The sequence below is a fragment of the Sinocyclocheilus grahami genome, unplaced genomic scaffold (assembly GCF_001515645.1).
Source record: "Sinocyclocheilus grahami isolate Dianchi unplaced genomic scaffold, SAMN03320097.WGS_v1.1 scaffold698.1, whole genome shotgun sequence".
NCBI lineage: Eukaryota > Metazoa > Chordata > Actinopteri > Cypriniformes > Cyprinidae > Sinocyclocheilus > Sinocyclocheilus grahami.
In genome coordinates this window covers 88,004-104,193 of record NW_015505877.1, presented here as the reverse complement: position 1 = coordinate 104,193, position 16,190 = coordinate 88,004, and the positions used below count along the sequence as shown (strand labels likewise).

Sequence of the window (16,190 nt, the reverse complement as noted above, 5' to 3'; positions counted from 1 at the left end):
AACTCAACCCATCAACAATGCCTCAAAACCCAACTACACAACTAACTAAACGCTTCAATAACCCCTCAAAACCCCACTACACAACTAACTCAACGCTTCAATAACCCCTCAAAACTCCATTACACAACTAACACAACCCTTCAATAACCCCTCAAAACTCCACTACACAACTAACTCAACCCTTAGATAACACCTCAAAAATCTACTATACAACTAACTCAACCCATCAACAATGCCTCAAAACTCAACTACACAACTAACTCAACCCATCAGCAATGCCTCAAAACTCCAGTACACAACTAACTCAACCCTTCGATAACCCCTCAAAACCCCACTAAATAACTAACTCAACCCATCAACAATGCCTCAAAACTCAACTACACAACTAACTCAACCCATCAACAATGCCTCAAAACTCCACTACACAACTAACTCAACCCTTCAATAACCCCTCAAAACCCCACTACACAACTAACTCAACCCTTAGATAACACCTCAAAACTCCACTATACAACTAACTCAACCCATCAACAATGCCTCAAAACTCAACTACACAACTAACTCAACCCATCAACAATCCCTCAAAACTCAACTACACAACTAACACCACCCACCAACAATGCCTCAAAACTCAACTACACAACTAACTCAACCCATCAACAATGCCTCAAAACTCAACTACACAACTAACTCAACCCATCAACAATGCCTCAAAACTCAACTACTCAACCCTTCAATAACCCCTCAAAACTCAACTACACAACTAACTCAACCCTAACACCTCAAAACTCAACTGCACAACTAACTCAAACCTAACACCTCAAAACCCCACTACACAACTAACTCAACCCTTGGATAACACATCATAAATCCTTTATATAACTAACTCAACCCATCAACAATGCCTCAAAACTCAACTACACAACTAACTCAACCCTTAGATAACACGTCAAAACTCCACTACACAACTAACTCAACCCTAAAACCTCAAAACTCAACTACACAATTAACTCAACCCTAACACACCTCAAAAATCCATTACACAACTAACTCAACCTTAACACCTCAAAACTCAACTGCACAACTAACTCAACCCTAACACTAGAGGTCGACATATATGGGTTTTTCTCTGGCCGATGCCGATATTTAGAAATCAGAGCAGCCGATGGCCGATATATGATATATATATTGCAGGGTACAAGATACTAATAGTAGTAGTAGCCTAATTCATAGTGATAATCCATAGCTCAAAATGTAAGCAGCTTCTCAAAACAGTTCTAAAGCATGCTTTTTGTTTTTGTTTGCCAACAACAGTATTTCCCACAGACTTGCAAATGCAAATTGATTATCTGGCAGCAGGAGGCACTGTTGGAGCGGGTTTCCTCGGTAACGACTGTAATCAACTAAGCGCTGAGCTCACAAACGCTACTTTATCAGGCATTACAGGAAAGACAAAATTAAAATGACATCGAAGCTTTTCTGAAGACGTCAGTTCTTTTCAAAGATACATTCATATAAAAACACCCACGCTGCATTTTAATTTTGAAATGTGCAGTGCTCAGTTTATTCAACGAAGTATAAGCCTTTTGGAAAATCTAAGTTTGTGGAAGTCAGTTTTGATATTGTGACGAGCCACCACAAATAACTCAATGTATGGGAAACACTGGACACTGCTATAAGTCAAATGGCCATAGTGATAAAACAAATAAAAGAGATCACACATATTACACAGCCTGCTGCTCATAACTGCTTAAGAGTGCACTGGCCACAAGCGATGACATCATGGAGGATATTGTTGGACCCACACACACATTTCATAAGGAAAGTTAACGTGCACGTTATAATCAGCCCAGAATTCTCATCTGAATTGCACGTGTTTCTACTTTCACATGCAAATGACTTTTTGCAATATGATAACTTTCCGGCATCAATTCTAGTAGGGTAAAACGTAATTACACGTTCGAAACGGTTTGTTTTGCCCTGCCATCATTAGCTGAAGCTGTGTGTGAGCAAGGCGCTGCTGCAGAGTGTCCCTGCGTTCCATTCAGAAGGGCTCATCCCTATGCCCTAATCCCTTCAAAGCTTCGAAGAGTTGAAGGGTGTAGGGAACCAAACAACTGTTTCTTGAAGTGCCCTTCTGCGCCATCATCACGTGCCCACACGGAGGCGCCATCATCATGCAAAGAATATGCAAAGGATCATGGGAGCCCGAAGTGTCCATCAGTTGTACCCTTTGAAATCCTTCATTCCGAAGGGCCCTTTGAAGTGGCCAGTTTTGAGCACTCCGGTTTGGAACGACCCTTCAATATGGCGGCCATGATTGTTTTCACTCCGAAGTGCCCTTCGGAGGGCGATATATCCCATTTGGAACGCACTGTGTGAGTTGCTCCATCTCACACCTCCAGAGGGAGAGAGATTCTCCAGTACAGCTGCCCGCAGACGCGCCTGCCTATAAATCGGACTAATATGCAGCACAATCGGCTGATGACGATTAACTAAAAATGCCAAAAATCGGCCGACTACACAACTAACTCAACCCCTAGATAACACCTCAAAACTCCACTACACAACTAACTCAACCCATCAACAATGCCTCAAAACTCAACTACACAACTAACTCAACCCATCAACAATGCCTCAAAACTCCACTACACAACTCAGCCATTTGATAACACTTTAAAACAGAATCATTCTGTGCAACTGAGACATTCAATTTGTGTGGAGAACTCAAAACACTCAGGCACTGAGATGAGAACAAGGCTGGTGACTGCGGCTGTCTTTTCAGAGATGGACAAGGTACTCCATACAGCACAGGGACATCAGATGACAGGTACACACAGTCTCAGCGTTGTTCATATATCAGTTTGTAAATGAAGTGAAGCATAGAACCATGCAAATCCCCTCGCTGCTCTGGCCTCTCTGATTGGCTGTCACCTAATTGTGTTGCGCTGTCACATGACAAGATGGTAAGTTAATAGGTTAATTTAAGAGAATGAACAGCCACACACATCACATGCTCTAGGAACGGTAGGTCACATTTATGCTGAAAACATCAACATCTTACCCTATCCTAAAATCCAGATCCATACTGAGTTTTCGATGTGAAACACAATTAAAGTCCTACAGAAGTATAACAAAACGCATTACTTTGAAATTGTAAATCTACAGTGTACACGAGCAAGACCAGATCTAACAAATCAAGTCCGGTTATGGCTTTAGTGTGACGATGCTATTAACAGGAACATGTTTGGCTGCGTACTGACATTATAATAAAAACCTGCGAGAGCCATTAGCCTTTAACAAAGAATTAAAATGCACATTTGGTGTGCAAAGGGTATGAGATAAATCATGCTAAGTAGGTAAGGGAATCGATCATTTCTCAGATGGCCTGAATTGCTCTTTATCTATATTAAACAGAAGAGTCTAATGGATGGCACTTTAGATGGTCCCTCCATGTCCTTTAAAAGGCATCTGTTTGGGCCCTAGCCCAGACCATTTGAAAATCATTCAGAAGCGGCTAGATTCAATTAAATATTTCTCCCGTACCTTGAACTTTGTGCTGCTGACCAAAGGTAAACACATCAATCTCCTTTTGCTTCCCGAGCAGCAACAATCCTCAAATCTGACCAAGCGTTAACTTTGAATCTGGAGCAGACTGAAAAAATAGCCCAATGACAAGAACAATAGAGGTCTGAGCAAGACCAACATGCTGACATGGATACTTTTACCAGATAACCTCAGTACTGCTGAAGACATATTTAGAACAATATCAACCGCTGATCGACCAGTATGGGTTTGCTTGGTTTTAAATCATAAAACAATCAGTATCAGAATGAAGACAAAACAATACTGTGACACTTTGTGGTTATCAAATATTAGTGAATCATGTTGATAGATTGATGAATTATACTTGTGGTTACTGTGATAGGACGACCTGTGGATTTGAGGAGAACTGACTTCAAAAATCAGCAGCTGATTAAAAAGTAAATGTAAAAAAGCAAACAAATTATGATAGTTAACAACTAAAACTGAAAGCATAAAAGATGTTGTTACTTGGGGGAAAAAAACCTAACCCAAAATTTTCAGTCACCTAGGCAACATTTCTCATCTTCATTTATTTTAACTTGATGTACTAAGTATATAAATATATATATATATATGTTAAAATATTAATGAAAATAATAATAGTATTTCAATAATAGTATGCCATTTGGTTTAATATTAGTATGATAGTATGATGTAGTAGATAATCACGATTAATAATTCACGAGTAATGACAGTACCTTCGTGTTTTTAAAAAGTTTTGTTTACAGATGCAACAGATCAGGGAAAAGCTGTGCTATGCATGCCAGGACAGTTGTTGGTCATGTCACTTTGAAAAGAAACACTACGTGCCTGCACACATACGCATTCTTTAATGTACTTGCTGGTGCCTATAGACGTCCATATACACAGCAACCCTTAATAGTAACAAACACTGCATTTAAATGCAGATACAAGTTAAATAACAAGCAAAAAAAAAACGTTTTGATTAACACACTCAGGTACCATCTCGCTGTAATATGAATTATTTCAAGTTATAGGATTTAACTCTGAGAGGCAACAGGCAAGGATAAGGAACGACAGGAGACCAAAATCTATTGACATAAACGAGCTCAGATGTTGCCTTTTCATTCACCCTCTTATTCTGAAATCAATACAACTCTGTCCGTGTAGGCAGATTCTATTCACATTCTCCTCTCAACCAGGCGGGCTGGAGACTTAGTCAGCAGTCTGTGAGAAACAGTTTAAATTACACAAAGTGCTTTTAAAATGAGGGATCTGAATGCATTATAAAGCTCAACGTTGAAGTATTCACTAATAATGACGGCATCACAGGAAGCTGGCCATAATAATCCCCAATGATATATAGAGTAACTGATAGAAGCAGAAATGGAAGGGGGCTTGTCATGTGATTGATTTCTCCTTGAGATGAACTGGCGCTGCTCTTGAGCGAGGAGAACTGGGGCACATGACTTTGTGACACGATGACCCCGTGACCCCTGTGCTCTGGTACATCAAGTACTGTCTGATGACAGTCGCTCTGTATGTGTTCTTCGCTTCTGCTCTAATGACCCTTCAAAGTCATCTTGTGACAGGAAATGATGATGTTCAGAAGATTTAAGGAAGCCATGCTTACCTGTAATAGCATGACCTATGCTGTGATGCCAACCTTATTAATCTGTTGAATGCACAATTACCTCTTGCTTTCGGAGCATCTCAAAATATCCCTGCGTACGTCAATAAAAAGAGCTAAACTTACACTAAACTTAGTGTCGCTGGCACACAACGGGTCTCAGAACATAAAATGAAGTGAAACTCACCACAGGAATCTGCCTGCAACCTACTGCAAACTCATAAACTAGTAATCCAAAAAGTAAACAGTCACAATGTAGATGCAGAGGCCATCAAAGTGACATTGAAAAGATTAAAATAGAATCCAAACTGAAACTGGACTTCATAAGTGACTGTATTATAATGCTCTATATGCCGTGTGCCATGCAAATAGAATAATAATAAACCACACAGGAGACTCAACAATTGTTTAACATGTTGCTGAACTAACAATGCAATACTCTAACAACCATAAAACACATAGCATACAAACACTGTCAGTTTTTTATACTGATACCTTTCAGTACTAAAATGTATTTTATTATTCAAGTATTAAGTAAATATTAATAGTATTACATTCTTCAGTATTTTCATATTTTATACATATGTGAATAAATATATAAGTAAACTTTGTAATCCAGAAAAGACTGAACACTGAATAAAAATATTATGTTGTTCTTCTTAAAAACAAAACAAAAAAAAAACTCTTGAATAAAATCCTATTCTTAAGTCCTAAAAGGCAAGATGTTGTAAGATGGGATGTTTCATCTATTAAAAATTACAACATTATATACTGTACGTTCAATAATGATGGTTAAACTCTTAAAACTAACACATCTCACAGTGTGCATCATTTTATGCTTAATAAAAGATGTGATTTTTGAGAATCTGGCTCCTGAGATCAGTCCAAATTGTGAATTAATCGTTCAGTGCGATTTGTGAATGGGCTCAAAATAATTATTTAATCTGTTTTTACTGACTCAGTTATATAGTCACAGTGGTTCTTAAGTTAACAGCTCACTGGAGAAGAAGGAGGTAACTATGAGCTGTCATTGTATGGAAAAGAGCTGCATGAAGATTATTCAAAATTTCTCTTTTTTTGTTGTCCCACACAAAAACACAAACATTTGGAACAAAATGAGAGTGAATGATAGAATAAAAATAAAAAAGTAATCATAAAATAGTGTATATTTAGATTCACTAAATGTTATATTTAAGCATACATTCATACATTTACTTGAATGTCCCTGAGTTGCACTGAGATGCTTCTAGTGTTGTAAGTCACCTGTATCTCTCTCCATCTCTAGCTCCTAATGAGTACACAGCTCATTTCCTACTCCTCTAATGCCACAAAGTGAGAGAGATTGTAAAGTGTCCCTGAAAGGACAACTACTTTACCACTAAAGACAGAGTCCTAAAGAAGTTAATTCTGGGTAAATTGACTTTGACCCTAGTAAAACTCCTCAGGATTAATTAATTGCTCCAAGTAGGTGATAAATGTGGCCACTTAGACTAATTGTCAGAGGAGCATGCGCTTCTCCAGTCCTCATGGGATCTTTAAGGAGCTTTCATGAAAAGGGCTTTTCCTGAAAGTAAACCGCCTTGTATTGAAGTTTTAGAAGGCAAAGTCATTAAAACGGGTCCTCAGAGTGTGATTATCAGCGCATCAGATTCTGATATTAATTTGTGTGAAAGATTAATTACCACTTTTAGTGTGCATGTCCTGTTTGAGCAGTGATAAACGAGCTGTTATGTAGGTTAACTACATGTGTGGTAGGATCGTTGTATTTGTCAATGAGGTTTCTGAGTTTTGTTTAACAGAATAAACAAACTCCTAACAAGTGGGAAGATTGGAACCATCTAGTTAACTTATTGACAACAAAGTATTTTTTCTTTTAAAAAATCCTCCCCAATAGTTAGACATTCTGTTGTCTCTCGACTCTCTGTATAAAGTCAGTTTGCAGCCACTTAAGAGAGGTCATTCTGACTGACATGAAAAGTGACCAATCACAGTCAATTCTGTGTTGACATGCCATTTAGAGGCTAAAAACGACAAAAAATAAATGCACAGCATTGTCAGTCAGCTCGGTCACCAAAGAAATTATCAGAAATGTGAAAGACTTTAAAAAAACCTTGGTCTATCCAAAATTTAGAGGCTAAAAACGACAAAAAATAAATGCACAGCATTGTCAGTCAGCTTCACCAAAGAAATTATCAGAAATGTGAAAGACTTTAAAAAAACCTTGGTCTATCCAAACTAGGGGGAGGGGGAAGTCGTGGCCTAATGGTTAGCGAGTCGGACTCGTAACCCAAAGGTTGCGAGTTCGAGTCTTGTACCGGCAGGGATTGTAGGTGGGGGGAGTGAATGTACAGCCCTCTCTCCCACCTTCAATACCACGACTGAGGTGCCCTTGAGCAAGGCACCGAACCCCAACTGCTCCCCGGGCGCCGCAGCAAAAATGGCTGCCCACTGCTCCGGGTGTGTGTTCACGGTGTGTGTGTGTTCACTTTGGATGGGATAAATGCAGAGCACTAATTCAGAGTATGGGGCACCATACTTGGCCACATGTCATGTCACTTAATTATAAAATACTGATAATATCACTGACATGCAGTGTTTAAAAGATTGGGGTTTGGGGTAAGATTTGCTGCTCAAGAAACATTTCTTATTATTAGCAATGTTGAAAACAGTTATGCTGCTTAATATTTTTTTGGGAAACTGTGAAACTGTGGTACATCAAAGGATGAATAGAAAGTCCAAAAGAACAACATTTATTTTAAATCAAAAAATGTTCTTACTGTCACTTTTGATCAATTTAACATATCATTGCTAAATAAAAGTATCATATTTTTCAAAGAAAAACAATCCTACAGATCCCAAACTTTCGAAAGACAGTGTAAGAAGATGTATAGCTGTATAGTAGAATTCTGTTTGTGAACATCTAGTATATGCTACTAAGAGCCTCCAACAAAACTTTTAATATCTTTAAAAACATTTATGCCACTGGATTTTTTTGGCAAATCATGTAATTAGTAATTTTTCAAAAGCACTCTATACCTTGTAAACAGGACTTTGTTTCCAGGCAGACTGATGCACCCAGACTCCTGGAAGTTGCACAGTGCCAGCCAATCAGATTTCAGCCAGCTCTTGCCATTTTTGTGTGCAATATACATCAGACTGTCAGTGTCTGTGGATGGTCCATTGCCATGCCGTCTGAGGCTCGACATCCTACAACTGTAGGGATATCTTGAATTTAATTCAGAATGTTTGAACATGGCACTTGAGTGCCTTGAATACTAAATAGTATGTACTTATAGTCACTAAATTGCAGCAGTAAGTTATTTAGAAACCTTTTACGACACCATAACAGAACAATTTGGTGTACAAACCATGAATGACCATTGAGCATTACCATGCCTTACGGGGCCCACATACATCTCTGTTTCTATTACCGTCTCTATTCAAACAGTAACTAACTCCATTCTCTATGGATGTCAGCAGCACAACTTTGCCTTATGGGCCTTGTACTGATGACAGCGGCTGCTCCCCTGATTAAATTCATCACCTTTATTACAGCGCCAAGTGCACGGCCTAGCATGGCTGACTGCTCCTGTTGGCCATTGAGAGCATTCATCTGCACTAACAGGGGAAGGGGTTTACACTTGGTCTGTGCATCAGCCTATGAGCATCACGACTGCTTCACGCAAATGCATCGCTCAAAGGTGACATGCCAGGGCCGGTCACACGTCTCATATCTAAAGGCCACAGTACCCTTCAGAGCGTGGAGAAACAGCTCTTTACAACACTGAGTCTGACTATGGCAAGGGGCTTCAAATAATGTGTATCAAATACACTTGCGCTTGTTAAAGGAAGAATTGTGGTTTTAGACTCTGGTTTTGGCCAATGGATGACATGTTTCCACATAGTTATTAACATTGTTAATCTACATACAGGTAACGTGTGGAGGACAGAGGAGCCTCTTAAAGAAGCAGTTACAGGTCTGTGAGAGCCAGAAATCTTGCTTGTTTGTAGGTGACCAAATACTTATTTTACCGAGGAATTTACCAATTAATTCTTTAACAATCCTACAATGTGATTTTCTGGATTTTTTCCCCTCATTTTGTCTCTCATAGTTGAGGTATACCTATGATGAAAATTACAGGCCTCTCTCATCTTTTTAAGTGGGAGAACTTGCACAATTGGTGGCTGACTAAATACTTTTTTGCCCCACTGTATATATATATAAAAATTTTTTTTAGAAACATTTAGAACACTATATTTTGGGTTGTATTACCTATAGTAGGTATTCAATTTCAGAAATCTTGTTAACGCTGCTGCGTGAGCGTTTCTAATATGGCTTTCTAAAGGGACTGATGGTAAATTTGACATCTTTCTCTCTTCTCATGGAAGCTATTGTTTTTGTTTTGTTTTGTTTTTCTTTTGCTATTGGAGCAAATGGTGTGCTAAAATGAATGCTAAAAATATATCTGTTGTATTTTCTGTTTACCACTATAAAAGTTTACCCAACTATGACGAATTCCTCTTCTGAGAATTGTGGAAATGTGGGTCCATTGGAAGTGTCATATAATTTTAGGTTTGTAACTAGGGGGGAAAAAAACAGCATTTTTCTACAATTTTCACAGGAAAAAACTGGGTGTTTTTCATGACAATCATAGAAAACTAATTGGAAATATGAGAATATACACTGGGAATATATGTTGAATATAGATTTAATAAAATAGAAATATATTGCTGAATTTACATTTACATTTTACATGCAAGTACATATTTGGCACAATTAATTAGTACAATTAATCATGCCCCCTGACTTGCATGCAATTCTATATTTTAAGGGATTTTCCTATCACTAAAGCAAATCAAGTTTAGTTAAATTGGTGGATTTTCTCCGCAAATATTGATATGTGATTAGAACTTAATTTGATTAATTAGAAACATTTAATAAATTCAACTAAACAGATTAACAGCCCTAGTTTTAAAATGTTATCTGCCATTTAAACAGCTTTCTCATCCAAAGTATCTAACAGTACCAGCTACAAGGACAATCCCCCTGGAGCAACCCAGGGTTAAGTGAAGTGCTCTAGGGCACAATAACGATAGAGGATCCCAGACACTCCATCAGAATACAGTGTCTCTGATTAAATGTGAACTTATGACCTTTGGAAACAGATACTATTACCAGCCCAGCTCTATAACTACTAAACGAGCACCACCCCAAATGATAATGGCATTATAGTAATTTATCAGAGAATATAAGAGTTTGTCTAGATTTGTAGTTTCAGTAGATTACAGTAATCTAAAGTAATTTACAAAAATTAACAGCACTCTCATAGTAATAATGACAGCAATTGCCTAAATCCAAAGTGCTCCCAAGCTACTGCTTGCATCCCATTATGTGATATTGCAAACGAGAGTTTAAAATGAATGCACATTATGAGATGGATGCAAGCCGACACATTCCCATACTCTCATCCAAACAGAGCCAGATTTGTTGGATATTACAACACCCCACAGGGAATATCACACATGCGATCTCACACAGCTACTGAGCGCTTCTGAGCTATCGCTTGCCTTGATTATCGATGATGCCACAGATTTTCAACACTTTCAATTCATTTCTCCATTTTCATTCTCAAAGAGCTGTGCAGAAAAGAGTTTCATGTATGATCAATATAGTGGTCCAGCATGAGCAGTAGGCCATAATTTGTGTTCTCCTCATCGTTCTAGGACAGAATAGAGCTGAGCTCAGCAAAAGCCGATGATTTAGCGTTGCTTTGGTGATGGTTCCACTGTAGCGACAAAGCTTCTGAGATTACAAAAGAATATATATGTTGAAGCGTGCAGTCTGTCAGTTGCAGTACTGTAGCACGACAACAGAATGTTTGTTTCTCCATGGATCCATAGAAACACGTTTTCTGACCTCATAATCACCAAAGATCATGACCAATTGCAAATAGTTTTCTAAAAGGCGTATGATCAGAGGCATGCATGCACGCATTTGCACACGCTCTCAACATGCAGATCTGAGCAGTGTGTCCTGTTTATTGGAGGTCAGGGCTCAGTTCTGCAATGGTTCAATAGTGGAAGTGAAACCGACTGCTCAGTTCACTCTCATGAGCACAAGACTAACTCGCAGTCTCAGTACGATGGAATGTGTGCTCCCTTGACAGCGTTATTAATTCAGATTTGCACAAGCTAGACTGTGACAAACCCATAATGTGTGGTGGAGGAAACGACTCTAACTGGCATATTACTCAAAAATATTGCATTAAACAGCATGACACATCTCTATGCCAGATTCTCACCAACTCTCTGTATAAAAAGCAGTGAAAACTCATTCATAATCACCAAAGATCATGACCAATTGCAAATAGTTTTCTAAAAGGCGTATGATCAGAGGCATGCATGCACGCATTTGCACACGCTCTCAACATGCAGATCTGAGCAGTGTGTCCTGTTTATTGGAGGTCAGGGCTCAGTTCTGCAATGGTTCAATAGTGGAAGTGAAACCGACTGCTCAGTTCACTCTCATGAGCACAAGACTAACTCGCAGTCTCAGTACGATGGAATGTGTGCTCCCTTGACAGCGTTATTAATTCAGATTTGCACAAGCTAGACTGTGACAAACCCATAATATGTGGTGGAGGAAACGACTCTAACTGGCATATTACTCAAAAATATTGCATTAAACAGCATGACACATCTCTATGCCAGATTCTCACCAACTCTCTGTATAAAAAGCAGTGAAAACTCACGATGTGAGTCATACTTCGCAAGGGAAATGCAGAATATTCTTCATGTTGGCAGGTAAGATCAGCCACATTGTCCTGATTACACGGCTAATGTAACAGGCGGACATCACCAGCTTTATCCAGAGAGGAAAGCTAGTTTCGACCAGAGGGAAAGGCTGTAAATGTGAGTGACAAGAAATAAACAAGAAAGCGACTGTGAAACTGCTGCAATTCACAAAGCCCAGTGTAAAGCCAGGCCCCAGGCCCACCCGAGGGGCGTATGATGATGTCCGAAAAGCAAGTTTAACAGGATAGCGTGTAAAAGGCACTTTTTGATGTGTTTATTTTAGTGTCTGAACGGACAAATGAGAATTTATTTTATTAGAAGTCTAAAAATGAAACTGACATTTTAAAATGAGATCACAGAGGAGTTATTAGGCTTACGTCATTCCGCTGTGATTTGCAGATGAATACGATATTTAACTGCGGATGCCAAAGGACTGCATCCACACAGGAATGGCATGCTGGGCGCAGATGATTCACCGGCGGAAAGCAGTTATTTGGGACTCTGTGTGTCAGCTATTATAAACCTACCAACCTTCCTAACTTGAGCGAGGGAGGGTGGCAGCGCTCAAAGATGTCAAAAATATAACAACTCCCCCCTCCCTCATACTGTACTGAGAAAGTAATGATGAGTAATGATTTGTTAATGTAGAGTAATGTTTGTAATGATGAGTTTTATAAACGTAATTTAAAACGTAGGTTTGCTCAAGAGGTTCTAAATCATCACAAGCACATCATGGTCTGAAATTACGTTTGCTTTGTTTGACGATAGTTTTTTTTAATCAGATTTTCAATTGGCACGGAAATGAAAATGCATGTGTTAAATAGGAAAGAATATTACAAAACAAAAGAACAATGAAAATCAGTCTACAGTGACAGAACGGCCTCTGCATTCAGGAATAAAAGGAACTCATGCGGGTGGTAAGACGGGGCCCTCTCTTTTGACAGGGGTCATTTAGATAGACAGATCAACAAGATGCTTTTAATCATCCTTTTAACAACTAACTACCGTAATTTAAGTTGCAATCAAGGCCCAAGGCTTTCTATAAAACATTTATTAAACAGTCTGAACGAGAAAAAGAGCACAGTTTGTGCAAATATAAACCTTATTAACAACATTATAAAGTTGACAGCAGGACAAGAGGTTTCTGTACAGAATTAGTCAGGAGCCCCCTGGTGCCACAGTACATGTAATTCTCACCCTTAACCACAAACTAGTGAGTGGTGGACTGCTCTAGGACCATGCCATGGTGCACATAGTAACTAAAAGACGAACCTGACAAACAAATCGTGAAAATTGACATTATGCTTAGATAGAGCTAAACAAATGGTTTGTATTGTTGTGTGTGCTGTTTTACACTAACATGTTGGGTTGTTTTTTATATACTTAACTATTGGCTTACACATACTGGGCCATTTCGTTGGGTTATTTTGGTCAACCATTTAACTATTTAAATAGCAACGGTCCAGAAAAGGATCTGTAGGTGTGACAGTAAGTTTCTCTTGCTTGTGTAGTCTCGCTCACTACATTTTGTTAGACATTAGCAGTCCAATATAATTTTTACACAACTCTTCACTCGTAAGTGATGGTCAACTTTCTCTTTTAGGCCAACGAAATGGGCGATATCAGTTATCAGTGTTGGGGAAAGTTACTTTTAAAAGTAATGCATTACAATATTGCGTTACTCCATTAAAAAAGTAACTAATTACGTTACTAACTACTTACTTTTTATGGAAAGTAATGCGTTGCGTTACTTTTGCGTTACTTTTTCAATCTGGACAGGGCTTGCTTATTTGTTTTTTAAAATAAAAAAGTGAAATGTAAACCAAACCAAACCAAACGTGAAATGAATAAGCCTCAGGCTGAAGGAAATGCTCATTTGCGTCCGTACAGTAGAATGTAGAAGAAGACGTTTCAACACACTTCAGCAATAAACAAAGACACACAAATGTTTGTCTAGAGTAATTTGTGCTTATTAGTACGGTTGAACTGAATCATCGAAGACATTGGTTAGTAGAATGGGATTAAATACATAAAGGATATTTGTGTTGTTTAACATTTAATTATTGCAGGTTTGCGTCATATTCTGAGTTGCATTATTTAAATTAAATTTGAGGAATACTGAATCTGTGTTTTTTTTGTGAGTGAGATGAATTAATGCATATTCATATTTATTTTAGATCTACAGTAACATCTGATTTCTCTCAACATGGGGACAGGAGAGCCGTCAATCAATAAATTGGAAAAAAAAGTAACTTGCGTTACTTATTTGAAAAATTAACTCGGATATTCTCTTGTAAATTAAAAAGTAATGCGTTACTTTACTAGTTACTTGAAAAAAGTAATCTGATTACGTAACTGGCGTTACTTGTAATGAGTTATCCCCAACACTGTCAGTTATGCATCGACTCTTGATGTAAATCTCTCGATATCTATTGGAGTAATCTGGTTAATTTAGAGTTTAAATGAGAGAATTCATATAGAATACTTACGAGTTTTATTATTATTATTATTATTATTTGTCTCAGAGAAAGTCTCTAAACAACTGTTTCTCAAATATTAAGGTGGAATTGTAAAATGAGCCTATTGCATCACGGTCGTATTCACATGAACGTATCAAAAATATATTTTTTCTAACGAGATATATATATTAATAACCAACAGAACCACTGTAAAATCATTTCGCAAGCCACAGGTATCCCATTGCAACGGAGAAGTAGCGACTACCGAGTGCGAGCGTAAACTTGAGCAGTTATTAAAGCAGAACTAAAAGGCTGTATTTCATATGTTTGGCAAAAATAAAAGAATGACGGTCTGACAGCCAAAAAAAGCAACTGACGCCATAAATTGTTACTGTTAACCATTTTGCCTTAAGCGCGTACGAGCCGCGAGCGTTTCCAGCACCGTGCGTGTCATTCTAACGGACGCATGCCATTCCAGAAACATTACCTTCGTCGAGAAGCCGTTCGAGGTGGTTGAAGATCCCGCAGAAGTTGGGCAGACTGCTCATCAGTTTCTTATCGTTCATGAGCTGCATCAGATAATCTGGGGTCGGCTTGGGCTTCTCTTTCGTTTCCATTTCCCCCACCATATTCCACAGAAATCACCACCGACGCCCCAAAATAGACGGAAAAAGTCCCAAAATAAATAAAGGCTTGAATATAAATAATAAATAGAGTACAAAAACGCAAGTGAAGAAGGCAAGTGCCTGACTCGTCCGCGGACAAGGCGGCTGTCTCTTGTCTTTACGCACAGTCCGCTGCTGCAATAGGCAATTCGGGAGATGGCAGTTGTTTAGTGCAGCTGATGAACTGAAATTAAAATGAAATCTAAACGCGTGGAGAGAGAAGCCAGGTCTCCTTTCAGAAACAATTCCCCATAAATCCCACAAGTTAGTCGTAAAGGCGACTCCCGCGTGCCCAGTGCGCCTTTTAAGATTTATTTTAGCGAGAGATTTGTCCTTAACTTCCTCTTGAGGCGATGCAAATGCACCTTTCCCCGAGTTCCCCAGAGCTTCCTGTGTCTTGTCTGTCTATGTGTGCAGCGCTAGAAACGTCTGTCCCTCCCGTCTCTCACGCGCAATGAAGGCGCTTTCTCAATGAGATTGGCATTCGGTCCTCCGTTACCAGCTCTTCTTGCGCTCGCGAGCCCGTCACATGATCACACTGAGCCCCAGCAGGCAGAAATCGTACTGTGGGAGGAGAGGGAGAGAGAGAAAGCGAGGGAAAGAGAGAGAGAGAGAGAGACACACTGTACATTTGAAAAACAATTAGCCCATTTTAAATGCGCATCGTTTCTGAAGCATGTCTGTAATATATGCATCTGGCGTATTGTGATGAATGTCTACTATTCCATAGAGATGCCATTTTTTCTACTGGGACGGTGAACGTGAATGTCTATCCATTCTTCAAAACGCTTGTCCTAGAGTTATCAGTTATCACAATGTCTGTGTTATCAGTGTGTTTGTTCATTTTAATCCCTGTCATGTCGTTCGGAGAAGATATGGTTTGTGTTCATTTAAACACAAACTAGATGTTGGACAAATTAAAAACTAAAATTGGTCATTCAAAAAGATGTGCATATGTGCTGCTGTATGTTATTATAAAGCCATGCAATTAGGTTAGTATGAGGAACAGAGTCAAGATAAGTCGTTGTATTAGTTTTGTCACACTTTTGTTTTTATTTATTTATTGTCATAAAGTGCAGCTCAGACAATCTACCA

At 38.7% G+C, this 16,190-nt stretch overlaps 1 protein-coding gene across 5 annotated transcripts in view; it reads right to left on the bottom strand.

Moving 5' to 3' along the window:
- LOC107559772 (protein quaking-like) overlaps positions 1–15,616 on the bottom strand; it is a 106,082-nt gene extending 90,466 nt beyond the window's left edge. For all 5 annotated transcript variants that reach the window (XR_001605658.1, XM_016243723.1, XM_016243725.1 and 2 more), the window contains exon 1: positions 14,918–15,616. Coding sequence is in view for 4 of the 5 variants with exons in the window: in XM_016243723.1 (XP_016099209.1) it covers positions 14,918–15,059 (142 nt within the window). In the remaining variant the exon portion in view is untranslated. The remainder of the gene's footprint in view (positions 1–14,917) is intronic.
- Positions 15,617–16,190: the final 574 nt, after the last annotated feature.